Source organism: Phaenicophaeus curvirostris, chromosome 14 (assembly GCF_032191515.1).
Source record: "Phaenicophaeus curvirostris isolate KB17595 chromosome 14, BPBGC_Pcur_1.0, whole genome shotgun sequence".
NCBI classification, from domain to species: domain Eukaryota; kingdom Metazoa; phylum Chordata; class Aves; order Cuculiformes; family Cuculidae; genus Phaenicophaeus; species Phaenicophaeus curvirostris.
The window spans coordinates 18,320,881-18,346,926 of NC_091405.1; the positions used below are offsets into that span (position 1 = coordinate 18,320,881).

Sequence of the window (26,046 nt, forward strand, 5' to 3'; positions counted from 1 at the left end):
TGGGGACGCAGCAGCACTGGAGACCTCAGCCCTAGGGCAGAGTTCCTGGGGAGGGGGAGGCCAGGCTGGGTCTCTCCGTGCCATCAGAGCCTCAGGGAGGAGGGCCAGGCACCAGCTGAAGCTTTTGGATTGTTTTAATTTTTATAAACAAGACAGAACCCAAAGCAGCATTAATTTAAAAAATAAAAAAAGAGCAGGAAGAAGAGTGGGCACGGCCAGGGGGAGCACCCGGCTGCCCAGGCCATGCTCGGATGCCCCACCCCATAGTGTCAGCCCCCCCAGGCCGTGCTCCCCGCGCCCCGCTGGGTGCTGCGTGCGGTGGGGTGAGCGTCGAGTGGCAGATGAACCTGTTTGTTTGGCACGGCCGGCTCGGCAGGGCCCTGCCGGCACAGCCGCCCCAGCCCCACACCTGCCTCCCTTCCCTACCCTTAACCTTCCTGTCCAAAGTCCTCCGTGAATTTCTTCACCTTCAGGAGATCTTCGGCGTTCACGGTGGGGCGGGTGGTGGCCAGCGAGCGCAGCATGTCCGACTGCAAAACAACACGGAGCACGGGGGAAGCTGAGACCGGGCACTGGGTAGGGACGCTCCCTGGCAGCGTGAGGTGATGCAGGCAGCGATCCCCATCCCTGCGGCGCCCGGGGGTGAAGCTGGGAGCTGGGGCCTTTGCCCCACAGCAGGGGCTGGTTCTCCATGTGGGAGCTGCCGTAAGCCCAGCCCCAATCCCAATCTCACTCCTGTCCTGGGTGCTCAGCACCCTGGGGTGGGCAGAGCGAGAGGTCTGGTTGTTGTGAGGACCCTTCTGGGGAGTGAGGAACTGTATCCACCCCAGGAGCCGTGGCCCTGGAGCAAGGTGGCTGCGCCAGAGGAGAGCCAGGTGACCGGCAGGGTGGGGCTGCAGCGTGGCTGTGCCAGGGATGGCCTCCTCCCTGCAGGGTGGGTGCCCAGCCCCGCGCCGCCACACTCACCATGCAGACGATGGGCTCCATCAGTTTGTCGCTGGGCACCTCCATCCAGGTCATCTCCTTGGCACCCGGGTCGCCGGGCGAGCACGGCGTGAGGAGGTCGTCCACGAAGGCGCCGGGGGTGGTGCGGGAGGGACCGCGGACCTGGGGCAGAGCCAGAGATGGGACCCGTGGCATCTGCACCGTCCCCGCAGCCCCTTGGGGACGAATCCCCATCCAAGAGCAGCCCCACTCACCTTCTTGAAGTGCGTGGCCGACTGCACCTTCCGGACGGGCTGCATTAGGGCGTCCCGCACGATGATGCTGATGTCAGCTCCCGAGTAGCCGTCGGTCTTCAAGGCCAGCTCCTGGATATTGGCCTCCGTCAGGGAGTGCGGGGTGTTGCCCAGGTGCAGCTTGAACATCTGGGCGCGGGCTGCCTCCTCGGGCAGAGGGATGTAGATGCGCTTCTCGAACCTGAGGGCAGGTGGAGAGGGTGAGCCCCACGCTGCCAGACCCTGGCAGGGCCGGGAGCAGGGAGGGGGCCTTGTGTCCTGCTCACCTCCTCCTGATGGCCGAGTCCAGCACCCAGGGGATGTTGGTGGCACCCAGCACCAGGATCCCATCGCTGCTGTTGCCCACACCTGCCCGGAGACACAGCAGGCGGGCAGCTCAGAGCAATCCCCAGGGAACCGTGGGACAGAGGTGTTGGGCGGCTTCTCCTGCACTGCCCACCTCGTCCTGTTCCCCCCTGCCTGGGTTCCCCTTCCCTGTGTCGGCTTATCCTGCCGGGAAGCCCCACGCACCCTGCATCTGCACCAGGAACTCCGTCTTGATGCGCCGGGCTGCCTCGCTCTCGTTCTCGTTGCGGGAGCCACACAGCGAGTCGACCTCGTCGATGAAGATGATGGAGGGTTTGTGCTGCCTCGCCAGCTCAAAGAGATGCTTCACCAGCCTAGGAACAAAGCAGGGGACAGGGTCCCCGCTCAGGGACCCGCCACTGTCCTGACAGCGCCCAGCGCCCTCGACAGCCCCGGGGCAAGAAGCTCCATGCATCGCCAGCTCCTCGTGGCCCTGCCCACCCCAGCAACCCTGTGCTGGCAGTGGATGTGAGCGTCGTGCTGGGAAAAGGGCCATGCCCAGGCTATGGAGACGCTGGAGGGCTCGCGCTCGCCCCGGGACACTTTACATGGTTCACCAGTGCTGGTGGCTCTTCCGACCCAGCCGGAGCTCCAGCACTGCCAGCCCAGTTGGCAGGGAAGCCGGGAGGCAGCCCGCAGCACCCACGCAGCCCTGCTGCCAGCTTACTTCTCACTCTCGCCCAGCCACTTCGACATCAGGTCCGAGGACGACACAGAGAAAAAGGTGGAGTTGTTGGCCTCAGTGGCCACGGCTTTGGCCAAGTAGGATTTGCCGGTACCAGGGGGCCCAAAGAGCAGGATCCCTCGCCATGGTGTGCGCTTCCCTGCAAGAGAGGCCAGTGTCACAGATCCCCCGTCCCTGTGCAGGTGGGATCCACATGGGCCTGCAGGGACGCATGTTCCCAGTGCCTGGGGTCGCCTCCCTGCATGCGCCCGCCCCAGCAGCTGCTCCGTGGCATCTTTTCTGTGGGTGGGCAGCAGCCGCGATGCTACCATGACCCTCACCGGTAAACAAGTGCGGGAACTTGATGGGCAGGATCACGGCTTCCTTCAGAGCTTCCTTGGCTCCCTCCAGGCCGGCCACGTCACTCCACCGCACGTTGGGCTTGTCCATCATGATGGCACCTGTGAGGGGGCGACTCTGCTCACGTGGCCTCACAGACGGGCACCGTGCTGTGTCAAGTCAGGAGGCCAGAGCCCCGTCCCTCCCCACCAAACCCCCACCCACAGCAACCCCACTGCCTCTCTGCACGGAGCACGGCTTGGGGCTGTAAGACACTGATTCTTTTTGAATCGTGGTTGAGACTAGGACAGCGTCCTGGGCTCCCATCCCAGAGCCACCCTGGCGACGGCCCTCAGGAATCCCCCTCCGACCCCGCAGCCAGCCCAGCCGTGCCCGTCGCGGCCCCTCACCCATCAGCTGCTCCTGCAGCTTCTTCTTCTCGGGGTTCTCGCCCTCGCTGTCACTGTCGCTCCTGGGGAGAGGGGGCAAGGGTCAGAAGCGGGACAAGCCCGGCGCGGCAGCGGGGTCCCCCTCGCACCCCACGCACCCCTTGTTGTCATTCTGCGACTCCTTCACGGGCTTCTTGCCCTGCTTGTCCTTGCTGCGCAGGTATTCCTTCAGCTTCTCGGCCCGGTCCAGGTACTGCATGCACTTGGCGCGGATGCTCTCCTTCGCCTTGTCGCTGTGAGCCTCATCTGCGGAGAAACCCCGGCTATGGCGCAAGGCCCCGCGGCCCCCGGGACCCCCCGCCCCATGCCCTGGGCCCCTCTCACATTTGATGGCGTGCAGGAAATACTCCACGGCGTGCTGGTACAGCCGCAGCGCCTCCTCGTAGTTCTTGGCCTTGTCCTCCTCGGTGGCTTTGGTGACCAGGTCGATGGCCTTCTGCGAGGCGGGGGGAGGCTGAGCCCGGGACGAAGGGACGAAGGGACGAGGCCCCCGCGCCCCTCCGGGCCCGAGCGCCCCCGCCTCAACCCCGGGCCGGGCCCCCTTCCCTCCGTCCCTCCCCGCGGCCGGCGGGGCCCGGCGAGGCCTGTCCCGGCGGGGACGGCGGCGGGTTAGGCCCCGCGCGCGGGGCAGGGGAGGCGCGGGCCGCGTCGCGTCGCTGCCGGCCTCTCGCCTTTTACCTGCAGGGTGGACGTTGTCATCTCATCGCCCGGTGCGGCCGCTCCTGGCGCGGCCCGGCCCGGTGGCGGCGGCGGCGGGGCCCGCGGGAGCGGCCGCCACTGCGCCTGCAGCGCCCCTGGCGGCGGCTCCGGCCCAGACACGCCCCCGGGGACACGCCCCCCGCGCGCCGCGGAGCCAATCGCAGAGCCGCGTCTTATATATAACCCCGCCCCCTTCGCCGCGGAGCCAATCAAAACCCACATCCTATCGGTGGCCACGCCCCCTTCCAGCAGAGCCAATCAAAAGCCACGCCTCTTTCGCCACAGACCAATCAGAATCGCGCTCTCTCTCAATCCGCGCCTATTTCTACAATGAGCCTATCAAAGGCCTATGTGCCTCATAAGCCACGCCCCTCCACGCGACGCCCTCAAAGCCAGCCTATCAGATCCGTGCTGCTGTAGAAGCCACGCCCCCTCGCTGATGAGCCGCACAGGCCACGCCCCTTCTCAGCGGAGCCAATCAGAGCAAGGCTCCTTCACAAACCACGCCCACTCACAAAAGCCACGCCCCTTCGCGGCCTGTCAGGGACACACGCCCCGCCACACCCCCCCCCAGCCCCCCGACCCCTACAGCCCCCCGACACCTATAGCCCCCCAATACCTACAGCCCCCCAACACCCCCAGTCACCTTTGACATCCCCAGCCAACCCCAGACCCCACCTGACACCCAAAGCCCCCCCTGCCCCCCACAGACGCCCCCTGCCCCCCCAACACCTACTGCCCCCCACACCCCAAGCCCCCCCGAACCCCCACAGCTCCCCCAATACCCACAGCCCCCCAACACCCACAGTCCCCCCAGTCCTCGCAGCCCGGAAACCCCAAAGTGAGACTCCGAGGCCCCGGAAAAGGCAATCTGATATAAATAGCGATTTACAAAGAATACAAAAATAGAAGGGGCACGTGGCACCTGGGGCAGCGCGGGGGCCAGGGCCTGTAGTGCTTGCGAGTGAGCCACGACCCCAAGCTGGGGCTCCAGCACCCCCAGAGCCCAGGGACCCCCCACCCCAGCCAGCACCGCCCCGCGGGGAGCAGAGAACGTGGAGGAGTCCGGCTGAGGGCAGGGGGGATCCCTGGGGGTCCCGCTCCCACCCTGCCCGGGGCTTCCCCCAGCACCCCAAGGGGTGGGAGCTGCCCCCCCCCCACACCGGGAAGGGGGGAAAAGTACAAAAAGCGAAAGTGCATGAATCTACACGGCCTGACCCAAAGCCACGGGGCCTGTGAGCCCCCGCATGGCTGCGGGGCAGGGGGCACAGGCCGCAGCGGCTGGGAGGCTGTGGGGTCAGTGCCACGTGGGGGGGGCGGCAGCGCCAGGGGCTCCCCAGGCAGCAGAGACGCAACCTTTGTGGCTTTGGGGGGTTTGGGGGGGTCCCTGCTGCGCCCCATGCCAGCCCCGCAGGCAGCTGTGGGGTCGGGGGGCTGAACCCCACTTGCAGGGATGGGCACCTCAGGGCTCGAGGAGGGCCATTTTGTACCCATGGACGTCTCTGAGTAAGACAAGTGTGTTCCCCACGGTGAGTGGGATGAGGGGAGCCTGGGGGGGTCCCGCGGCCCGAGCCCCATCCCATGTGGGGACAGGGGAGGGCACTGGATCCCCCAGACACGGCTGGGGGGAAAGCCGGGGGCCCCCAAAGCATGGGGGGCTGTTTGCCCCTCCCCAAGGCACAGGCGGTGAGATCAACGATGGCTTCAGACCTTGTTGGGGGGATTAAAGCTGGTGGTTGTGCCCCAGCCCCCTGGCACTGGAGGGGGCCGGGACGGCCAGCGCGGAGCAGGAGAGGCTCAGCCCCGCCGAGCACCCGTCCTGCTGCACTCTGCGGCTCTCAGGGCACCGAGTCCCAGCCCTGGCAAGGCACTGGTGGGGCACGAGGGGTGGGGGGCCCCTCTGCTTTCCCCAGCTGGTTTGTGGTGGAGGGACAGGGGCCAAGGCCACCTACGCCAGCAGCCCCATGCGGGTGACTTTGGCCGAGAGGAAGGTGTGCAGGATGAAGACGATGGGCTTGGGGCAGGAGTGCAGGTCCAGCGCCTGGGGAGGAGACGGAGAGCGGCGTCAGCCCCCCCACCAAAACACCAAACCCCACGGGGGCACCGGGGGGGTGTGAGGGGCAGGGGATCCCGGTTGCCCCCTCCTCACCAGCTCCCCCTCGGGGCCCCCGAAATCCAGGTAGAGGGTCCTGATGCCGTCGTCCGCCGACATCTTCAGCCTCTCGTAGGGGTAGCGGAAGAGGACGCTGGTGCCCGGCTCCTCCCGAGAGATGGTGAAGCCGCCCTCGTAGTGGATGCAGAGCTGCACCTCCTGCCCGGCCAGCGTGCAGCCTGCGGGCACGGGGAGGGCTCAGCCCCCATGTCCCACTCAGCTCCCCGCAACACCGACCCCCACGGGGCCACTCGGGTTCCTCGGTGCCCTCGCCGTGTCGGCAGCCCAGGGCCCCAGGAGGGGAGCAGGGAGCCCCGGGGTCCCCTCTGCCGCAGGACTCACCCACAGTGACCTCCTTGATGAGCTCGGCCGCGGCGTGGCAGCCCTGCACGAGGACGCGTGTCCAGGAGGAGAGGTCCCGGTGGGTCTCCACGCGGAAGACGTGCATCTCCACGCCCTGGCGAGAGCCTGTGCGCGTGGCGAAGGTGAGCTCCGAGCCCAGGGCAGGAGAGCGGCGGCCGGAGCCGGAATGGACCAGTCTGAGGGGCAAACGGAGAGACGGGTCAGGGGCGCGACGGCAGCAGCTCCTCGTCACCCCGCGCCCATCGGTGTCTCAGGGTCTCCCTCCGGCTCGGGTGAGAGACAGAGCCAAGGCATGAGCGGAGGAGCTGGATGCGCCGCGGGGAGCTGGTCCCAGCGCCCACAGGCAGACGGACACGGTCCCCAGCACACCTGGTGGCCACCAGCGGGTAGCTGTGGCAGGGGGAGGCCCAGGCGTCCCTGGTCCAGGGCATTCCGTCGTACAGCAGCAGGTCCTTCTCTGTCACCGCCATCAGGACCGGCCGCCACTGCTGCCGCCCGCCGTCCAGGCGCGCCTGCAAGAGGCAGGAGGGCACGGTGAGGGGCACCGGGGGCTGCCCACGCCCCCTGCTCCCACGGCTCCGCTTTGCTGGGCTCTTGGCAGCGTCCCTGTGGAACGGAGGGCAGCCACCCTGGAAAATCGAGGCGCAAGCAGCCCCGGGGGCCCTGCTGCTGGCACCAAGCTCACTGTCGGGCCTGGGCAGCTGCAGCTCTTGGGCAGGGCATTCCTGGAAAAGCGAGGAGGTGATGAGCATCTCCAGCTGGGAAATCCCAGTGGGAGATGGGGCTGAAGGCACTGGAGGTTCTGCTTTCGCTGGGGCACAGGAGAGTGGCAGAGGCCGGTGCCCAGACTGGTGACAGGGCTCTCCAGCAGCCATGCAGCTGCAACCACAGCCCCATCAGTGCTGCTGGGCCTCTCCAGGGATGGCGCCGGGCAGTGCCAGTCCCCAGAGCGGCATCGGCACAGTCCCTGCGGCACATACCTGCTCGGCCAGCCAGGCGATGTGTTTCACCTCCCTGCCACCGTGCGCGGCGCCGCCGGTGCCCAGCATGGTGTTGAGCTCCGCCAGGACCTGGGGGAGCAGGGCGGTGATGTTGGCGTGCAGGGCTGTGAACCAGGAGTGCGCCGTTGCCGTGTCCTTGCAGCGCAGGATCAGGGTGTTCCTGCTGTCCGGCGAGTGCAGCTCAATCAGCCTGCGAGGGGACGTGGGATGGGGTGGGATGGGAACAGCGGTGCCTGCCCGTGCCCAGCCCTACAAACTGGTGTGGGGCTCCAGCCACGCTGGGGAGCAGCCAGCACGCTCCAGTGCCAGCCGGCAAAGCCAGGGGCATTTGCAGGGCTCCTTGTTTCCATGAGCCAGTCCTGCACAGCCCTGGCCCCAGCCAAACCCCCTGGATTTCCCTGTCTCAGCTCAGCAGGGGAAGCAGGAGCTCACGGCTGCACCGAGGGGAGCCCCCAGCCCTGTTCCGGGGGGTCCGCAGGGAGCGGGATCCCCCACACCAGCAACCACTGGGCCTGCGGGGGGGACACAGAGCCAGGCAGCCTCTGCCCTCACCTGTTCTCCAGGTCGGGCATGCTGAGGTTCCTGGCGGCGAAGCACATCTTGAGGGGGATCACCTTGCGGTCACGGGGGCCCTGGTGCTGCGGGGAGCCCGAGTCCTCGCTGCCGCTCAAGCTGGGGGACTGCGGGACGGCCCCCTCCCACGGCAGGTCTGACACCAGCGAGGGCTTCTTGATGTAGGGGGTCACCTCCCGCATGAACTTCACTGTGGAGGGAGCAGGGAGGACAGGTTGGGGCTGGGCAGGGGTCCCGCAGCCCTGAGCCGCAGCCCCGCGCCCTGCGGATGCTCTGACTGCGGGGTTGTCGTGTCCTGTTGGAATGCAGGGGCTCTTGGCCAGCCCTGGGGGGCTGTGGGACCCCCTCCCCAGTGCCACCAGCACCACCTGCGGCCCAGGGACACGAGCTCACTGGTTTCATCCTGCAGGCAGCAGATAGGCAGTGGGAAGGGGGCGTTTGGGGGATGATGCAGCCCTGGGGTCCCACTCTGCTCCAAGACAGAGGTGTCCTGAGTAGAGGACACGCAGTGGTGGCTCATCCCTGTTCCCGGTGTAGGAAAGGGAAGGCGACACGGCACAATGGAGCCAGGCAGGAGGTCAGGCTGCAGCCCATCCTGACAGCAGCGGCCAAGTTTCCAGCGCCGCGGGTGCTGCCAGCGGGCTGACCCCACGCCTGCCAGCAGGACGGGGAGGAGGAGAAGGATTTGCAGCCAGGACATCCTGGCTCCACGCTCCTCTCCGAGGCCAAGCAGGAAGGAAGGAGGCTCCTATTCCCACTAGCCTATCCCTCCCTGCGCACCACCCAGCGAGGCCGAAGAGGAGGCACCAGCACCCTGTTGCTACGCTTGGCGACAGCCAATGCCTCCGAGATGTCAAGGAGCGTCAGCCGAGCCGCCTGCCGCCAGCACTGGAACCAACCAAAAAAAAAAAAAAAAAAGCAAATAAACTGTGATCTGCCATGAAGTGAAGCTCCGAACTGCTCGGAAATCAGCTGTAGAGCTGGCACGACGCTGCACCAGGCCAGCCGTCCCACCGGTGCGAGCGAGATGTGCTGCCGCGAGGAGCTTGTCCTTGCTGTGGGCAGCAAACGAGTTAATATTAGCCTCGCGCCACGCTGATCCCGGGATTACCGCCCTCTCCGCGCGCGCCTAATCCCGCTGCCTGGCTTGGCCAGGCAGCGGGATTAGGCGCGCGCGGAGAGGGCGGTAATCCCGGCAGCAGCTGTTTGCCAGATGTGGGCACTGGAGCCACTGGCACCCGCACCCATCGCTTCTGCCTTCTGGAGAGCCGGCACGCAGTCACCCCGCCGCCACGCCTACGCGCTCACCGCAAAGGAAACCCGGAGTGCACGAAGGCGGCTGCTCGGTCTGCACGGCAGAGGCACCAGCCTCGCCAAGGCTGAGCCCCCGTGCCCCGCCTGGATGGCATCAGCCTGGATGGCATCAGCCCGTCCGCAGCGCCCGAGCTCCCTCCGGCAATGACACCCGGCACAGAGGTTTCTCCACGTTTCCACACTCAACTCTTGCAGGCAGCTTTCGCCTTCGCAGGACGGCAGCTCTGGCACACAGGCGGAAGGGCTCCCTTCCCCCAGCGTGCCACGTGCCCCCCGGCACCCCAGTCTGCACGGCAAAGCCCAGCGCTGGGACAGAATCATAGAATCACCAGGTTGGAAAAGACCCATCGGATCAGCGAGTCTAACCATCCCCATCAATCACTAAACCATGTTCCTCAGCACCTCGTCCACCCGTGCCTTAAACCCCTCCAGGGAAGGTGACTCAACTCTCTCCCTGGGCAGCCTCTGCCAGGGACCAATGACCCTTCCTGTGAAAATTTTTTTCCTAATGTTCAGCCTAAACCTCCCCTGGCAGAGCTTGAGGCCGTTCCCTCTTGTCCTGTCCCCTGTCACTTGGGAGAAGAGCCCAGCTCCCTCCTCTCCACAACCTCCTTTCAGGGAGTTGCAGAGAGCAATGAATCATAGAATCATAGAATAACCAGGTTGGAAGAGACCCACCCGATCATTGAGTCCAACCATGAGGATGATGCCCTGCGTTCCACCATCACCACCTGCCTGGCAAGGACAGGCAGGTTGGGGCACCCAAGGTGTCCCCAAGCTCCTGTCCAGCACCAGCGGCCACTGACCAGGTTCCAATCCATCCCCCCAGGCCATGGGCAGCCGCAGCCACCAGACAGGCAGCCCCAGGGCCCTTGAGCACCCCAACATCACCCCCAGGCCAGGACGGGGCAGCTGCTGCGATGCCCATGGCCATGGAGGAAGCGAGGGACAAACACACGACGGGACCAGAGCTCCTGCAGGAAGAGGATCAACCGGCCAGGCCATGTGGGATCCCACGGGGACTCTCGCTGCCTCCAACCCACCACAGAGGCGTTTACGCACCGAGCCCAACTCTGCAGCTCCACCTGGACCGAACCCAAGGAGCCGACCCACCTACCTGCCCCTGCGCCAGCGCAGCACGTCCGGAGCAACCACAGGCAGCACCAGCAGCCGAGCCCAGCACGGGGCAGGAGCAGCCCCACGCACCAGCCGGCGTTGCCAGGACAGCGTGTGGCACCCCAGACCTGCACTGGCCACCCCGATGCGTGGCACGGGGGCTCGTGCCCTCCCAGGTGCCCGGGGCGCGGTGCCCCACGGCACGAGCCCTGTGCCGCACGCCGCCGGGCTCCTGCCTGAGCTTGTCGGGCAGCCGGGAACAGGTCAGGCAGGAGCCGGTGGCTCCGCTGCGCCAGCGCCGAGCCAGCTGTGCCCTGGGCACAGAGCCCAAACCCACCTCTGCGGAGACACTGCCCTCCCTGGGGACGCAGGGGGCACAGGCACCCACCCCAGGGGCTCCGTCCCCAAAGATGGGGGACATCACAGCCAGGGGACACCTGCTCTGTCCGACGGGGCACCAGTTGTTTAAAAGGGGGCACCAGTTGTATCCAAGAGGGACACCAGCTCTGTCCAAGGCGGGGCACCAGCTCTGTCCAAGGGGACATGAGCTCTCTCCAAGGGCGGACACCAGCTCAGTCCAAGGGGGCACCAGTTGTATCCAAGAGGGACACCAGTTCTATCCAAGGGGACACGAGCTCTCTCCAAGAGGGGACACCGGCTCTGTCCAAGGGGGGGCACCAGCTCTGTCCAAGGGGGGGCACCAGTTGTTTAAAAGGGGGCACCAGTTGTATCCAAGAGGGACACCAGCTCTGTCCAAGGGGACATGAGCTCTCTCCAAGAGGGGACACCAGCTCAGTCCAAGGAGGAACCAGTTGTATCCAAGAGGTACACCAGTTCTATCCAAGGGGACACGAGCTCTCTCCAAGGGGGGACACCAGCTCTGTCCAAGGGGGCACCATTTGTATCCAAGAGGGACACCAGCTCTCTCCAAAAGGGGACACCAGCTCTGTCCAAGGGGACACGAGCTCTATCCAAGAGGGACACCAGCTCACTCCAAGGGGGCATGGTCCGAGAAGGTCTGTCCTTGTCCCCAGCTGGGAGGGGTCCCCATCCCACCCACAAGGCCGGGGAGGGGACACTCCTGTCCCTGTCCCCATCCCAAGCAGGGACACCAGGAGCCAGTAGCGGAGTTGGGGGGGTTCACAGTTGGGGGGGACACACATGTGACCGGGGTAGAGTGGGGGGAGCAGAGCCCCACAACACAAAAAGAGGCTCAAAAGCGAGTACGGGAGCCCGGTGACGGCGGCAGCGGGAGCGACGGGACCCGTTCCCGGTGGGGTAGGGGTGGGGGGGCACTCGGAGACAGAGAGCAGGGGGCTCGTCTCGTACCTTCGAGGATGACCTCTCTCCCGGCTCGTTTCAGCGCCTGGACGGCTTGATCGTGGGTGGCATCGCGGAGATCGACGCCGTTCACGGCGAGGATGGCGTCGCCCAAGCGGAGCGCCCCGCTCCTCTCCGCCGCCAGCCCCGGGAAGATGCGCGAGATGAGCACCGGCATCCGATTCTCCCGTCCCCCTTTGATGCTGATGCCGAGCCCCCCCGCCTCCGCTTTCACCACCCGCACCCTCCGCACGCCGCCGGGCGCCGCCTCCGCGCTGCCGTTCACCACGCCGTTCACCGCCGCTTCGCCTCCTCCTCCTCCTCCTCCTCCCGGTTCCGCCGTCAGGCTCAGCGCTTCCCCGCTCAGCTCCGCCGCCACCCGCACCCAACGCTCCCGGAGCAGCAGCTCCAACAGCCCCGTTTTACACGCCCGGGTCCACACGGCCATACCGGCAGCGCCGCCACCGCGCACCGGGACCGCGGAGGGGAATGGGGGGGGGAGGGGGGCGTGGCGCGCCTTTTCCAAGGGGCGGGGCCAGCAAGCCCCGCCCACGCCCGCATGGCGCACAGCGATTGGTTCAGCGATGAGCGAGGGGGCGTGGTTATAAGGCCACGCCCCCTCCTTCCGGCTCGACCAATCGCTGCAGCGGCGGCGCGGCCGCCGCTGCAGCGATTGGTCGAGCCGGAAGGAGGGGGGCGTGGCCTCAGCGCCGCGCGCTCAGTTTCGCGCCACGCTCGCTGTTTAGCCTGGAGAAGAGGAGGCTGAGGGGAGACCTCATTGCTCTCTACAACTCCCTGAAAGGAGGTTGTGGAGAGGAGGGAGCTGGGCTCTTCTCCCGAGTGACAGGGGGCAGGACGAGAGGGAATGGCCTCAAGCTCCCCCAGGGGAGGTTCAGGCTGGATATTAGGAAAAAAATATCACAGGAAGGGTCATTAGGCACTGGTAGAGGCTCCCCAGGGAGGGGGTTGAGTCCCCTTCCCTGGAGGGGTTTAAGGAACAGGTAGACAAGGCACTGAGGGACATGGGTTAGTAATTGATGGGAATGGTTGGACTCGATGACCCGGTGGGTCTTTTCCATCCTGGTGATTCTGCGATAATTAATAAAGACGTCCTCTTGCCCACAACTCCTACGTGTCGTGGCTTACCCCAACCATGACAACCTTTGGGGGTGCAAGGGAAGCACCCTAATCCTGCTCCATCCAGGCAGAGCTAACTTCTAACTAACTGGACTTCAGGACTAACTGGTCGAGTACAAGCACAAACCGGGAACGCGGTACTGGTGTTACTGGAAGGGCTGGAGAAGAAGGTTCTCAGCTTTCCAGCTATCGGCTGCTGTACATGCTGAGCGCAGTGCTTTGGCAGAGGGACCCCACTACACCACAAATTCCACCAGCACGCAGCTCTGGCTCGGCAAGATGGCACCTCTCCTGTGGCGTGGGACGCTACTCGCCCAGCCGGAGATGCTGCCTATCACCAGGAATCGCCGTCTGTCTCTTTGCCCAGAGCCCAGCTCACGAGGGGATGGGAGCTCCCTGCACTTGCCAGCCCACCCTGGCTGCTGGTTGGCACGAGAGAGAAGCCAACACCAGGACCCACTGCTGCCCGGTGGAGCAGTCAGTGTGAAGGCAGGAGACCTGAGGTGCTGTCTTGTCCCTGCAGCCCCAGGAGGAGGACTGGCACGAACAGGGGATCCCTACGGAGTGCCGGCACCTTCGTGCTCCGGCCAGTGCCAGCCTGACCCACTGCTCTGACTCCAGGGAGCACCACAGGGCAGGGATGAGCCCCAAGCCTGCAGCTGTACACAACAGCAGTGTTTATTCCCACAGCATCCTAGGAAAGAAACACACACAGTTTCTGTGGCTGGAGCAGCATATTCTGCTCTCAGGTGCCAAATTTCTTCTGTTGGATGGGCAGAGGCAGCTGGGTCTTGAAGTCCAAGATCGGCCGCTCCACCATCACAAGGCAGTTGTCGTCCAGCAGATCCGCAAAGAGCAGGGGCTGTGGGGCAGGGGAGGGGGCAGGAGATGAGAGCAGGGTGACAGTGCCCCTCGGCCTCGGCTGGCCACGCGGAGCTGCCCTGCAGCTGGCTCTGGCTTAGCCGTAACCAGGGACATTGCTTAGGGCTGTGCTGCAGGAACTGCTGGGCAATCGGAGCCCACAAAATCTGGGTGCAAGAGCAGGTGAGGCTGCGAGGACTGCGCCCGCCCCCAGCACCCTCTCCTCAACATGGGACAAACCCAACACCACCACCCACCTGGAACTTCTTGCAGATCTTGAAGGCGTGGAGCTGTCGCTGCCTGGCAGTCTCTGGGAGCTGTTTGAGGGTGCTTTGGTTCATCAGGAGGGCACTGTTGTCTGGCAAGGGCTGCGAGGAGAGCACGCAGCACACATCAGCGCTGCCCAGACCACGGCACCGTGTCCCGCTCCCAGTGGGAACAGGCACAGCTGGGCTGGGCAAGGAAGATGCCCTGGTTCCAACCGCAGCCCTCCCACCCAGGCACACAGGCTCACCAGGGACTTGTCGATAACGCAGAACATGTAGACATCATGGAGCAGGATATGTGAGGGCTTTTTGGGGTTGAAGGTGATGTGGGTGATGGGCGAGTCCCTCTCCAGCCAGAGCTTGTGCAGCCCACAGTTCTGCACCATGCGGCTCCAGGCTGTATACTGCTTCTCGGGGATGCTGAACTCAAACAGCTGGAGAGGCAGGAGAGGGAAGATGAGGTGGGTCACAAGGTTCGGTCCTCCCCGACATCACCCCTATGCTCAAGTCAAGCCATGAGCGCTGTGAGGGGCCAGGCTGCGGCCAGGGAAGGCAGCCAGGTCCCTGTGCCTGCTCAGAACGCCCTGAGGCCAAGGAAAGAGCCACAGGGAAAGGACAAGGGTCACAACTGCTGCACCCAGGAGAGCTCCTACCTGTTGGTCCGAGTAGGCGATAACGAGGTTGTTGGTGAGCGGGTGGATGGCGAGGGCCGTCACTGCGCAGCTGTACATGGGCACCGTGCAGTGATGCTGTGAGGCAGAAGAGGAAAACTCCTGACGGCAACAACCGGGACCACCCCTGCGCCCCTGTTCCCTCACACCCGCCCCCCACCCTGCTCCAGGGATACAGCAATCGCTGCCAGGGAGGCGACTCACGGGCCAAACCCACTGGCCCCCCAAGGCAAGAGGGGGTCATTCTTGCGGTGCCCTCCAGCACCTGCTCCTACCTTGAAGCATTTCAGGTTGTAGATGTGGATTGTCCAGTCCCCTCCGACTGCGGCCAGCCAGTGCCCATCTGCGCTCGATGCCAACAGGTAAACAGCCTCGGGGGAGCCTGCGGAAACAGCCCTACCAGCTGTAAGGGGCGCTCAGGCCTGCCAGGAGCCTCAGAGCCACCCCAGGGGACACCCAGGCCCGCGTCTCAGCTGTGGATCTGAGTGTCCCGCTCCCTGGCCCGCGCCAGGCCAAAAGCGTGGCACAAACACAGGGCAGCAGCTGCTGGGGAAGGACCCAGATGCTCCAGGGCAGGAAAAGAGGGACACGCTTGGCTCCGCACACCCCTCTGCACCCACAGCGGGGACGGGACTTGGAGCCCAGGGACTCCCAATGTCTCCCCACCCGCCACCAGCCCAAACCTGAGGGCGGCCGAAACGTGTGCAGGTGTTTGCAGCCCCCTGGCTCCAGCAGCTGGAGGACGTGGACTGAGCCTCGAGCGGAGGCGACGAAGAGACTGTCAGAGCTGGCGGAGAACTGGAGCTGATAGGCCGGGAGCAGCAGCTTGGGCACTCTGGGGACCTTGGAGGGGTGGAAAGCAGTGCTGGCAGTCACCTATCATTGTCACACTTACTCCCCGTGCATCAGCCCGCAAGGTACACTGGCCATGCCAGCCCCGTGGGGCCTCACAGGCACCCACCACCCCTCCCCACCACCCTCTTCACCTTTTTGACGCTGATGCTGTTGCTCTCGTATTGCACTCGGTAAAGGTGGAAGCGGGAGGCTGTGGAGTACGCAACCCAGCTGCCGCAGGGCGAGACGCAGCTGCAGTAGATGTGCTCTGGACCCTGGAAAGGCAGAGGGGCTGAGCAGGGCCCACCAATCCCCCAGCAGGCTGGCACACGGAGCTCGGCTCTCACAGGGAGAGTGTAGGCTGCTGAAGTCCCCTCCTGTGGTGGAGCAGGCACCAGGGCAGACCCTGGCTCCGGCTCAGCCTTACCTTGCTCTTGAGCTGCAGGAGGTGCTCAGGCATGCGGCACAAGGGAAGGACTTGACCATCCTTTCCTGGGATGACAAGATACCAAGTGGCACATCAGTGACCGTGGGGAAACTGCATGGGATCTGCCAAGCATGTGGGGACCCTGGGGGAGCAGCAGCCGAGGGATTGCTCAGACCCTTCCCCAGCCTCCCTTGAGGCTGAACTCCCCAGGCCTGGCCCAGCTCCCTGGAAGCGCAAGCACAGCTTCTCACCGCCTGCAGCCTGTGCAGGGAAACGCAGACCAGCTCGCAGCTGACACGCTAGCGCAGGGCTGTGGGGAGGAAGGGGCCCAGGCTCAACCACCCCTCCGCCACCCAAACAGAAGCGTCATTCATGCCCAAAATCCTGCAGGGAACACGGGCTCTGCCATATGCCTTGCACCGGAGAGCTTGCGACTTACCAGTCTCCTCGGTGGAGCCAAGTCTCCAGAGCTCCAAGTGCTGGGAGAACTGGAAGAGGAGCAGCCGGGCTTTCCTGGCACAGGAGACGAGGCGTCGCTGCATGCAGAAACAGCCAGACTGACATGAACCCGCAGCCTGGGAGAAAGGGCTGGGCCAAAGCCAAAACACCCTAGGGTGCCAGAGGCTCCAGGGTGGGGGAGAGGAAGGACTTGGGTCCCATGGGATGAGAGCCTGGAGACCCGGCAGGACCAGCAAAACCAACTTCCCAGCTTCCACCCCCTTGCCCACCCCATGGCAGGAGCCTCCAGACATGCCAGGGCCAGCGAGGAGATCCAGCAGGGCAGGGAGAGCCGGCCTTCTCCTGCAGGAGGAACCAGCCCTGCCAGCCTGCTCACCAGGCGTGAGACTCTGCACCGAGTGGCACTCACGTGGGGGAAGGTGAATTTGCGGAGCGCTGCCTCGTAGCCCTTCTTCTGCACCTTCTCCATCAGTGGGCGGATCACCAGCTGGGCATCCAGGCCTGGAAGCCAAGCAGAGGTCAGCCAAACTGGTACCAGAGGGAGAGACTCAGGTTCTCGTGCCCACAGCCAGTCGTACCCCCGGAGATGAGCGCTGTCGAGCTGTGTGCCACGGCTCGCACGTCGTGGGTGTGATGCTGGAAGGGCTTCGTCCGCACCCAGCGCTTCTCCAGGCTGCCCATCTTCACTGGCAGCAGCTGGAACTGGTAGGTGGCCCCAGTCGAGGTGCCCACGACGATGCTGTCCTCCTTCTGGTGAGAGAAACAGGGCTGGGGTTTGAGGGCACAGACTGGGAAGACCAACAAGGCAGCTCTGGGAGGCGGGCAGGGACCGGCAGCCTCTCTCCCAGCCCTGCTCCTGCCAACCCAAAGGGGCCCCAGCTGAACCAGGGGAGACGCAAAGGGAGTCCTGACCTCTGACACAGCCAGGGAGAGGACAGCCGAGGTGCTGACGGTGTGGGACTCCTGCAGCGTCCCTCGCTCCCAGTCCCAGAACTGCACCCTCCCGAATGAGTCCGAGGTGACGACGGTGCCGCTGGAGAGGAAGGCGATGCTCCACACGATGCACTCGCGCTTCACCTTCTGCACGTGGTAGTTCACCATGATCCTCTTCACGGTTTGGCCTGAGAGATGAGCAGGACGGTTGGGGGCCGCAAGAGGAACCCCCCAAAGCAGGGGATGTGCTGGTGGCGACAGTCCTTGAGACGGGGGACAAGCCGGGATCGGCCCCTGGGGTGCGAGTTACCTGAACAGACATCGAACACGCGGAGGATGTCGATGGAGCCGGCTGCTATGTGAGTGCCTGACGGGTGCCAGGAGAGGCACAGGATGCGGCCTGCAGGAAACGGAGCTCCAGATGTGAAAGCAGTCTCACAGCCCCTCAAACACCAGGAATGGACAGGATGGACAACGCCGCTACGGCATCGAACCCTCCCAGACTCACCTTTCCGCCTGTCCAGGTTCCGCTCAAACTGGATCCCTCCAGGCACAACTTGGAAGATCTTAACCGAGCCGTCCTCGCAGCCGATCTGTGGGAGAACCGGGGTCAGGCACTGCCGCAGGACTGGGAAAGCGCCCCAGTTGCGGTGCCGGCCGCACTCACCGCCAGCTGCGTGCCGCTGCCGTTGGCCGCCATGCTCCAGATGGGTCCCCCGCCGCCGTCCACGCAGCGCCCCACGCGCAGCCCGGCCAGGTCATACTCGATGATCTCCCCGCTGAGCCCAGCCCCGAAGAGCCGCTCGCCCGCCGCCCAGCACAACGCCTCCACCGACCGGGCCTCGTGCCCAGGGATCACCTGGGAGGGACACCCGTTAGCCTGCTGCACCGCCCGGTGCTGTGCCGTATGGCCCAGTAGAGCCCGGTACTGGGCCATACATTCTCCCTCTGGACTTGGCACTGGTGAGTCCTCGAATCCTGTGTTCAGTTCTGGGCCCCTCACCACAAAAAGGATGTTGAGGCTCTGGAGCGAGTCCAGAGAAGAGCAACGAAGCTGGTGAAGGGGCTGGAGAACAAGCGGAACGGCTGAGAGAGATGGGAGTGTTTAGCCTGGAGAAGAGGAGGCTGAGGGGAGACCTCATTGCTCTCTACAACTACCTGAAAGGAGGTTGTGGAGAGGAGGGAGCTGGGCTCTTCTCCCAAGGGACAGAACAAGAGGGAATGGCCTCAAGCTCCACCAGGGGAGGGTCAGGCTGGACATTAGGAAAAAATTCTTCACAGAAAGGGTCACTGGGCACTGGCAGAGGCTGCCCAGGGAGGGGGTTGATTCACCTTCCCTGGAGGGGTTTAAGGCACGGGTGGACGAGGTGCTGAGGGACTCGGGTTAGTGACTGATGTGGGTGGTTGGACTCGATGATCCAGTGGGTCTCTTCCAACCTGGTGGTCAGTGACTCCGTACTGCCCAGCAGTGCCCGGTGCTGCGCCGTGCTGCCCGCTACAGCTGGGTACCGCCCAGGGATGTCCCATAGTGCCTCATACAGCCCAGTACTGCCCGGTACAGCCTGACAGGGCCCGGTACAGCCTGTCCCGGCCCGGTGCCGCCCCGCCCCGCCCGACTCGGCCCCCTCACCTTCTCCTGGAAGTAGTTAGCGGCGAAGTTGTAGACCTCGACGGCGCCGTCGGTGCGGGCGAGGGCGAGGCGTTGGGCGCGGGGCGGGCAGGCGAGGCAGCGCACGCCCGCGGGCACCAGAGCGAAGAAGCGCACCCGGTGCACCTCGAACTCCCCCATCGCCCCGCGCCGCCACACGTGCGCGCGGCGCCGGAAGTGCCCGCGGGGCGGCGGGACCGGAAGCGGAAGCGGAGGGCGCGGCGGGAGATTCGGGCGCTGTCGGCGGTGCGGGAGAGCGGAGCGGGGGCTGCGGGAGCCGGGGAGGGGGGGTGAAGGCAGCGCGGGGAGGAGCTCAGCCCGGCGGCCCCTGAGCTACGGAGGAGGCCGGGGGGGAAGAGGATGTGCGGCTGGGGGCGCTGCAGGAGGAGGGGGGCTGGGCACGGGGCTGTCGGGGAAGAAGGGGGGACAAGCCATGGGATAGGGTGCAGGGAGAGGGGGCTGGGCGTGGGGGTGGGACTGTAGTAGGAGAGGGGAAGGGGGCCTGGGCTGCGGGATACAGGGGACAGGGGTATGGATACAGGGGCGGAGAGGGGGAAGGAAGCTGCAGGCCCTGGAAGAGGGAGGGGGTTTGGCTGCAGTAGGAGAGGGGAAGGGGGCCTGGACCGCAAGGTCCCAGGGGACAGGGGTATGGATATAGGGGCAGAGAGGGGGAAGGAAGCTGTAGGCCCTGGAGGAGGGAGGGGGTTTGGGGGTGGGGGGCTGCAAGGGGAGAGGGAAGGGGGGCTGGGCCTGCAGTAGGAGAGGGGAAGGGGGCCTGGGCTGTGGGATGCAGGGTCCCAGAGGTATGGATATAGGGGCATAGAGGGGGAAGGAAGCTGCAGGCCGTGGAGGAGGGAGGGGGTTTGGGGGTGAGGGCCTGAGGGGACTGCAGGACTTGAGGGGATGGGGTCCAGATAGAAGGCTGCAGGGCAGAAGTGGTCTGGGCATGGGGGTGCATGGAGCACAGGGGCAAGTGGCCCGGCTGAGGGAAGGCCCTAGACACCTACACTAACCCTGTCCCTGCTGGTGCTTTGCAGGGCCCAGATCATGGTGCAGATCGTCATCTCCAGGTGAGGCCAGTGCAGGCTGTGGGATCCTGCTCCCCCAGCTCCCAAATCCCAACCCCACCCAGCCCTGGGCAGGGCTGGAGCCACTGCGTGAACCTGCTTCTCTCTCCCCAACAGCACTGGGGGTGCTGGAGGCCTGGCCCAGTGGGTGCTGGTGGAGCTGCAGGGCGAGGTTGAGCCCCGGCAGAGCGGTGGCCTGGCTGGGAGCCTCCTGGGAGACCTGCATTACACCCACGAGGTGAGGCAGCCACCGCCTTACCAGGGCACGGCCGGGACTCTACCTGCCCTCACCCTCCATCTTTCTCTCTCCAGGGAGTTCCTGTGCTTATTGTGGGCCACCACATCCTCTACGGGAAGGTGGTGCAGCTGGAGAAGCCCTTTGCTGTCCTGGTGAAGCAGAGAGACACCGAGCCTGACCCCACGAGGGCAGATGCCCACTATGCTGTCACTGCCCTCATCAAAACCAAGCTCCTCTTCAAAACGCGCCCCAAGCCCATCATCACCAACGTGCCCAAGAAAGTGTGAGGACTCAGACTGGTAGCCATGAGCTCCACCTTGCTGCTAGGTAGCCCCAGGCACCGCAGCCAGGGCTGAGGAGACCCAGGGCCAGCCCTGGCCTCATTCCTACCCTGCCAGATTGCTCCTGGGGCAGCTTGGGGTGCTAGATCCTATGTCTGCGCACCCAGAGCCCTTTCTGGGTCACTTGGCCCCCTAATAATGACTCTGTTTCTAAGAGCTGCCAAACCTGGGGGAAGAAACCCAGCTGCCAGCCCAGGCGAGATGGATCCTGGTGGGCAGGAAGCTCCTTCTACCCTTCAGGTAGAGTTAAACTACCATCTCCTCCACACACGTTACCCTTTCACTGTGCAAGTCTTTATTTTGACAAATCCATCAGGATATAAAACCAGACTCTTCAAAGTATGAAAAAAACCCGCAGGTTAAAAAATAAATAGATTTACAAACAATTAGCAATAAGTATGAATACCAAAGAGCTACAAAAGTCTTCTAAAAAACCTCATATTAAATTAAACAAAACTGTCTAAATGCTCGATTGTAGAAAGGTTTTCAAGCCCTGAAAAAAAGAGGGCTCAGGGGAGATGACCGGGTGAATCCCCCAGGGAGGGGAAAGATTGGGAACCGGCTCTTCCCCGCCCTCCTCTGCATGCCCGAGCCCGAAACCCAGCATCTCCCTGCTGTCTAGACAGACGCTGGGAAAGCAGCAGGATTGGTATGGTGGGGCCGTGGCTTGGCTGCGGCGTCCCCGCAGCTGCAGTGACGCTCCGGCCAAGCCCCAGCCCTGCTTTTCCCCACTTCTGCGTGCCAGGGTTCCCCCCTTGGCTCTTTGGCGAAGCTGAAGGGAGGCGCTGCCCTCCTGGGGCAGCCAGAACCCCCTGGAAGGGGCTGAGGGAGCTCCCCGTGGGTACGTGCCCGCACATACGACAGTCGTGGGGCAGGGGCAGGCAGCACCAGCCAGCGGTGCCGGACGGACATGGTGCCGCATGAGGCCGTGTTGCCATAGCACCGTGATGAAAAAGGACCATGAAGTCCCTGTATAAAGCACCAAAGGGTGGAGGACCCAGCTGCACCGGTGGGGTGGAGGGAGCCTGGCCAGCAGCGCTCCGCACAGCACGCCAGGACGCTCAGTACGGCACAGGGGACAGCGCTGTCACCCCACAGCCGCGCCCAGCCTGGCACCGGGCAGGCCCAGCTCGGCTTCTCCCTGGCCAGCGGCTGGCTCTGTACAGAAAAATGAAAATAAGAGGAAAACCAAAAACAAAACAACAATAAAAAGAAAAAAAAATAGCAAGACTTGATCAGAAATGCTGCGGCGGGCGCGCTCAGCGCTGCCCAGCTCCCAAAAGGGCTCAGTGCCGGCTGTGCCAGGGCTGGGGGTCGGCGAGGAGGGGGCTGGGAGCAGCCACCCAACCCCGGCACGGCCCGCGGTCACACCTCGGCAAAGGCCAACCCACACTGCTCCTGCCGCTTGCCGCAGCGCCGGGCAACGAGGGCCAGGTAGAGGGTGAGCAGGGCCACCCAGTAGCAGGCGTAGAGGATGGCCCCCGAGACGAGGAAGGCCACCTCGGTCTCGCTGAAGAGGTCCTGGCTGTAGGCGGTGTAGGCCAGCCCGCCCAGCAGCACCGCCACCCACACCGACACGGGCAGCAGCCCCACGAAGTTCACCACGATGGTCCGGCGCCCCGACGTGCCCCAGCCCGACTTGGTGATGGTGGCGATGGCGAACATCTTGGCAGGCAGCAGGCTGGACATGTAGAGGAGGGCGTAGAGGGACATGAAGATCATCTCGGCGTTGCCTCGCAGGAAGCAGGCGTAGGTGGCCTTGATGACGCCCACCAGCTGCACCGTCAGCAGGAAGAGGAGGATGTTCCAGATGCGGCCGCGGTAGAAGAGCTGGATGACGGTGGCGATGAGGAAGAAGGGGAAGAAACCGGTCACCACAGACTCGTAGGTCATCCAGAGGTGGTGCTTGTGGAACCACAGGGCGTTGTAGAGCCACTCGCGAAAGTAGGACTTGCTCCAGCGAGTCTGCTGGTTGAGCCAGCGCAGGTAGCGGGTGGGCGTCTCCGTCAGGCACTTGGAGCGAGCCGTGTACTTGGTCTGGTAGCCCAGGCTGAGCACGCGGTTGGTGAGGTGCCGGTCGTCCCCAAAGCTGCACTTGCTGCCCAGGAAGGTCTGGTGGTACCAGTCCTCGAGGAACTGCTGCAGCAGGGCGTTGCGGTACATGCCCAGGGGGCCGCTGATGCACTGCACGCAGCCGAAGTAGGACTGGCAGGCGCGTTCCACGTTGAAGGCCATCCAGTAGCGCACGCTGCTCAGGAAGGAGATCCACGAGTCGTACTTGTTCAGGATCTGGGGAAGGACAGACGTGAGCAGCTCCCCGGCACCGCCGCATCCCCCCTCGGTACCTCCAGCCCCGCGTTTGGTGCCCTCGCAGCCAAATTACCTGCACGTCCCCACCGACGCCGCCAACGCGGGGGTCGGCCTCCAGGATGCGGAGCATCTCGGCGGTGCAGGCGGGGTCCAGCACCGTGTCTGAGTCACACACCTGGGGGCAGAGGGAATGTCAAGCCCCGCTCCCGCCGCCCACGCGCGCCCGGCAGACAGCCCAGCCCGCAGCCGGGCAAGCCCGAGCCACGGCTGGCGAGATGAGGCACAGCTCCGGAGACCGGCAGGCGGTGGCAAGGAGGGGAGCGCCCCGCAGCGCCCGGCCACTGCTGCCCTGGGCCACCCAGCCCTGCCACCGCGGGACCTGCCCCAGCCACCACCTCTCACCCACGCCTGGGGGCCTGGCACCTCGCACGCTGCCACCCGAGGGGACGCCCGTCCGCAGGGAACGTATCATAGAATCACCAGGTTGGAAAAGACCCATCGGGTCATCGAGTCCAACCATTCCCATCAATCTCTAACCCATGTCCCTCAGCACCTCGTCCACCCGTCCCTTAAACCCCTCCAGGGAAGGGGACTCAACCCCCTCCCTGGGCAGCCTCTGCCAGTGCCCAATGACCCTTTCCGTGAAAAATTTTTTCCTAATGTCCAGCCTGACCCTCCCCTGGTGGAGCTTGAGGCCATTCCCTCTCGTCCTGTCCCCCATCACTTGGGAGAAGAGGCCAGCTCCCTCCTCTCCACAACCTCCTCTTAGGTAGTTGTGGAGAGCAATGAGCGAGGAGTGACTTGGTGAGGAGGTGATGCAAAACCCTCGTGGGAAGCGGGCAGAGCTCAACCTCTCACACACCCCAGTGACCCCCGGGACCAGATCTGGAGCCCCACGGGTGCTCGCTGTCCTGGGGCTGCTCCTGCTCCACCTGCAGCCCCTCTGCCTGGCTACGCTGGCAGGACACTCGCTGCCCACAACCCCCACCGCCCGCCCAGCCCGTGCAACCACCTGGATGTAGTCCACGGAGTCTCCGAGTGCCCGGAAGGCCGTGTACATCACCTCTCGCTTCCCACCCCACTTCTGGAGGATGCAGGAGTAGGTGGTGCTGCGCACCAGCGCCTGGACGTGGGCCAGCCCTTCCCGCAGCCCGGCCTCCGTCTCCCCCTCGCCCCGCGCGTGGAAGTTGCTCCTCCAGACGTAGCTGCCCGAGTGTTCGGAGCCCATCACGTCATGGAAGATGTCCAGCATGTAGGTGTCATCGGGGCCGTTCCCGTCCACCACCATCACCACTTTGAGGTCGGGGAAGGCGATGCGCTTGACGGAGCGCAGGCACTTCTTCAGGTAGTCGGGATCCTCCTGGTAGGCAGCGATGCAGAGAGCCACCGAGCGCCCCAGCCGCACCGGCTGCCCCTCGCCCCGCATGCGCCGGTGCTCCAGGAAGGCGAAGAGGCTCTGGATGAAGAGGTGCAGCCCCAGGATGGCCCCGTAGAGCCCAAAGGAGAGGTAGTGCTTCTCCGTGTGGATGAACTGGTACCCTGTGACGTAGGCAGCAAGGATGCCCCCCAGCACCGCCAAGGCGAAGAGGCTGGTCCCGATGATGCGAAGGGCTGTGGAGAGGCTCACTGGCATCTGGGGGCGACCAGGTAGAACCATAGAATCACCAGGTTGGAAGAGACCCACTAAATCATTGAGTCCAACCATTCCCATCAATAACTAAACTGTGTCCCTCAGCGCCTCGTCCACCTGTCCTTTAAATCCCTCCAGGGAAGGTGACGCAACCCCCTCCCTGGGCAGCCTCTGCCAGGGACCAATGACCCTTTCTATGAAGATTTTTTTCCTAATGTCCAGCCTGACCCTCCCCTGGCGGAGCTTGAGGCCATTCCCTCTCGTCCTGTCCCCTGTCCCTTGGGAGAAGAGCCCAGCTCCCTCCTCTCCACACCCTCCTTTCAGGTAGTTGTAGAGAGCAATGAGGTCTCCCCTCAGCCTCCTCTTCTCCAGGCTGAACCCCCCCAGCTCTCTCAGCCGCTCCTCTTCTTCTCCAGCCCCCTCCCCAGCCTCGTTGCTCCTCTCCGGCCTCCCCCCAGCGGCTCAGGGCAGGACCCTCCGCTGGCTCCTCACGGGGGGAGAGAGGGGAGCCCGCTCGCAGCCGCCCCACAGCCCCCAGCGTGGGGCTGCGCCCTTCCCAGCCCCTCACGGTGCGCGGGGTCCGGAGCATCCCGCTGCGGGCTCGCCCCGCGGCCGGTGCCGGGGAGGGCTGGAGGACGGGGAAGGGCACGGGGACCGCAGGGGAGGCAGCGCCCCGAGCCCCGGCAGGGGAGGGCGCCCCTCGGCCCCGCGCGGGGCAATGCGGGAGAGCGGGGGCTGCGGAGCCGCAGGGCGGCCGGGGAGAGGGGGGGCGCGGGCAGGTGAGCGGAGAAAGGGGGGGGGGACACAGCACGTGCGGGGGGCGCCGGCAGGGAAAAGGGGGTGCGGGAGCATCTCAGGGGAAGGCGGGGGGTTGGGGGGGGGTGGGCACGGAGAGGGGCTGCACGGACACGGAGCGGAGCCAGCCCCCCCGCCTCCCCCTGGTGCCGGTGCCCCCGGGACTCACCGTGGAGCTGCCGGTGCCGCCGGTGCCGCCGCTCCCGCCGCCGCTGTGCGCCCGGCCCGGCCCGCGCAGCCCCTTTATAAACCGCGGCGGGGCCGGCACCGCCCGCAGCCCGCGGGGGCCCCGCCCGCACCGGCACCGGCACCGCCCGGGACCCCCCGGCACCGACCCGCACCGGCCCCGCACTGCGGGACCGAGCAGCGGCACCGGCGAGCGCCGCGGGCACCGGCATCACCGGCATCCCCAGCATCCCCGGCATCACCTGGCACCGGCACCCCCGGCACCATCAGCCGCCGCGGGCACCGCGGCCGCCGCAGGGTCCCCCCCCCCCGCCACTCCGTGTCCCCCATCTCCTGTCCTGCCGCTCGGACCCCTCTCGTGCTGCTCCCGAGGAAGCTGAGCGCCCCCCGCCTGTGCCACCGCGTGTCCCCCCCCCGGTACGAGCCACCTGGGGCCACCTGGGAGCCGTCCTGTGTGTCCCCGTGTCCCCGCGTCCTCGGTGCGGGGCTGGTGGCCGAGGAGACCAGCCCTGGGAGGGATTGAGCCCAGCGCGGGGGAGCTGCAGGCTTGGCTTCGGGTTCAAATCCAGCATTTGGGGGTTCCGTACCCTGGTACGGGCCAGGGTGCCCTGCCGGGCTGGGAGCTGGGGGCAAGGCGATGGCAGAATTAGGCTGAGACCCCTGGGAGGGG

The 26,046-nt window shown here is 65.3% G+C and overlaps 5 protein-coding genes across 5 annotated transcripts; 1 reads left to right on the plus strand and 4 right to left on the minus strand.

The window, feature by feature from the left end:
- Window positions 1-116: 116 nt before the first annotated feature.
- VPS4A (vacuolar protein sorting 4 homolog A) lies at window positions 117-3,839 on the minus strand. Its single transcript, XM_069868561.1, has 11 exons — window positions 3,714-3,839; window positions 3,360-3,471; window positions 3,134-3,281; window positions 2,997-3,058; window positions 2,589-2,708; window positions 2,251-2,407; window positions 1,749-1,897; window positions 1,505-1,586; window positions 1,200-1,419; window positions 967-1,107; window positions 117-530 (listed from the first exon to the last, which is right to left on the minus strand). Exons 1-11 carry the CDS (start codon window positions 3,732-3,734, stop codon window positions 429-431), a joined length of 1,314 nt encoding a protein of 437 aa, XP_069724662.1. The 5' UTR covers window positions 3,735-3,839; the 3' UTR covers window positions 117-428.
- Window positions 3,840-4,595: 756 nt separating this feature from the next.
- SNTB2 (syntrophin beta 2) lies at window positions 4,596-12,052 on the minus strand. Its single transcript, XM_069868151.1, has 7 exons — window positions 11,583-12,052; window positions 7,803-8,013; window positions 7,230-7,440; window positions 6,619-6,761; window positions 6,229-6,425; window positions 5,884-6,065; window positions 4,596-5,775 (listed from the first exon to the last, which is right to left on the minus strand). The coding sequence occupies exons 1-7, from the start codon at window positions 12,019-12,021 to the stop codon at window positions 5,683-5,685; spliced, it is 1,476 nt and encodes a 491-aa protein (XP_069724252.1). The 5' UTR covers window positions 12,022-12,052; the 3' UTR covers window positions 4,596-5,682.
- Window positions 12,053-13,370: 1,318 nt separating this feature from the next.
- Window positions 13,371-18,987, minus strand: UTP4 (UTP4 small subunit processome component). The gene is made up of 16 exons (XM_069868148.1): window positions 18,792-18,987; window positions 17,829-18,020; window positions 17,670-17,754; window positions 17,472-17,561; window positions 17,141-17,349; window positions 16,807-16,978; window positions 16,638-16,729; window positions 16,209-16,305; window positions 15,770-15,834; window positions 15,495-15,617; window positions 15,192-15,351; window positions 14,784-14,890; window positions 14,491-14,586; window positions 14,086-14,271; window positions 13,829-13,939; window positions 13,371-13,572 (listed from the first exon to the last, which is right to left on the minus strand). The coding sequence occupies exons 1-16, from the start codon at window positions 18,948-18,950 to the stop codon at window positions 13,456-13,458; spliced, it is 2,061 nt and encodes a 686-aa protein (XP_069724249.1). The 5' UTR covers window positions 18,951-18,987; the 3' UTR covers window positions 13,371-13,455.
- A 25-nt stretch (window positions 18,988-19,012) lies between these two features.
- On the plus strand, window positions 19,013-20,766 carry CHTF8 (chromosome transmission fidelity factor 8). The gene is made up of 4 exons (XM_069868152.1): window positions 19,013-19,055; window positions 19,847-19,879; window positions 19,994-20,114; window positions 20,189-20,766. The coding sequence occupies exons 2-4, from the start codon at window positions 19,857-19,859 to the stop codon at window positions 20,399-20,401; spliced, it is 357 nt and encodes a 118-aa protein (XP_069724253.1). The 5' UTR covers window positions 19,013-19,055; window positions 19,847-19,856; the 3' UTR covers window positions 20,402-20,766.
- A 22-nt stretch (window positions 20,767-20,788) lies between these two features.
- On the minus strand, window positions 20,789-25,394 carry HAS3 (hyaluronan synthase 3). Its single transcript, XM_069868150.1, has 4 exons — window positions 25,360-25,394; window positions 23,778-24,398; window positions 22,839-22,940; window positions 20,789-22,744 (listed from the first exon to the last, which is right to left on the minus strand). The coding sequence occupies exons 2-4, from the start codon at window positions 24,396-24,398 to the stop codon at window positions 21,821-21,823; spliced, it is 1,647 nt and encodes a 548-aa protein (XP_069724251.1). The 5' UTR covers window positions 25,360-25,394; the 3' UTR covers window positions 20,789-21,820.
- Between the last annotated feature and the right edge of the window lie 652 nt (window positions 25,395-26,046).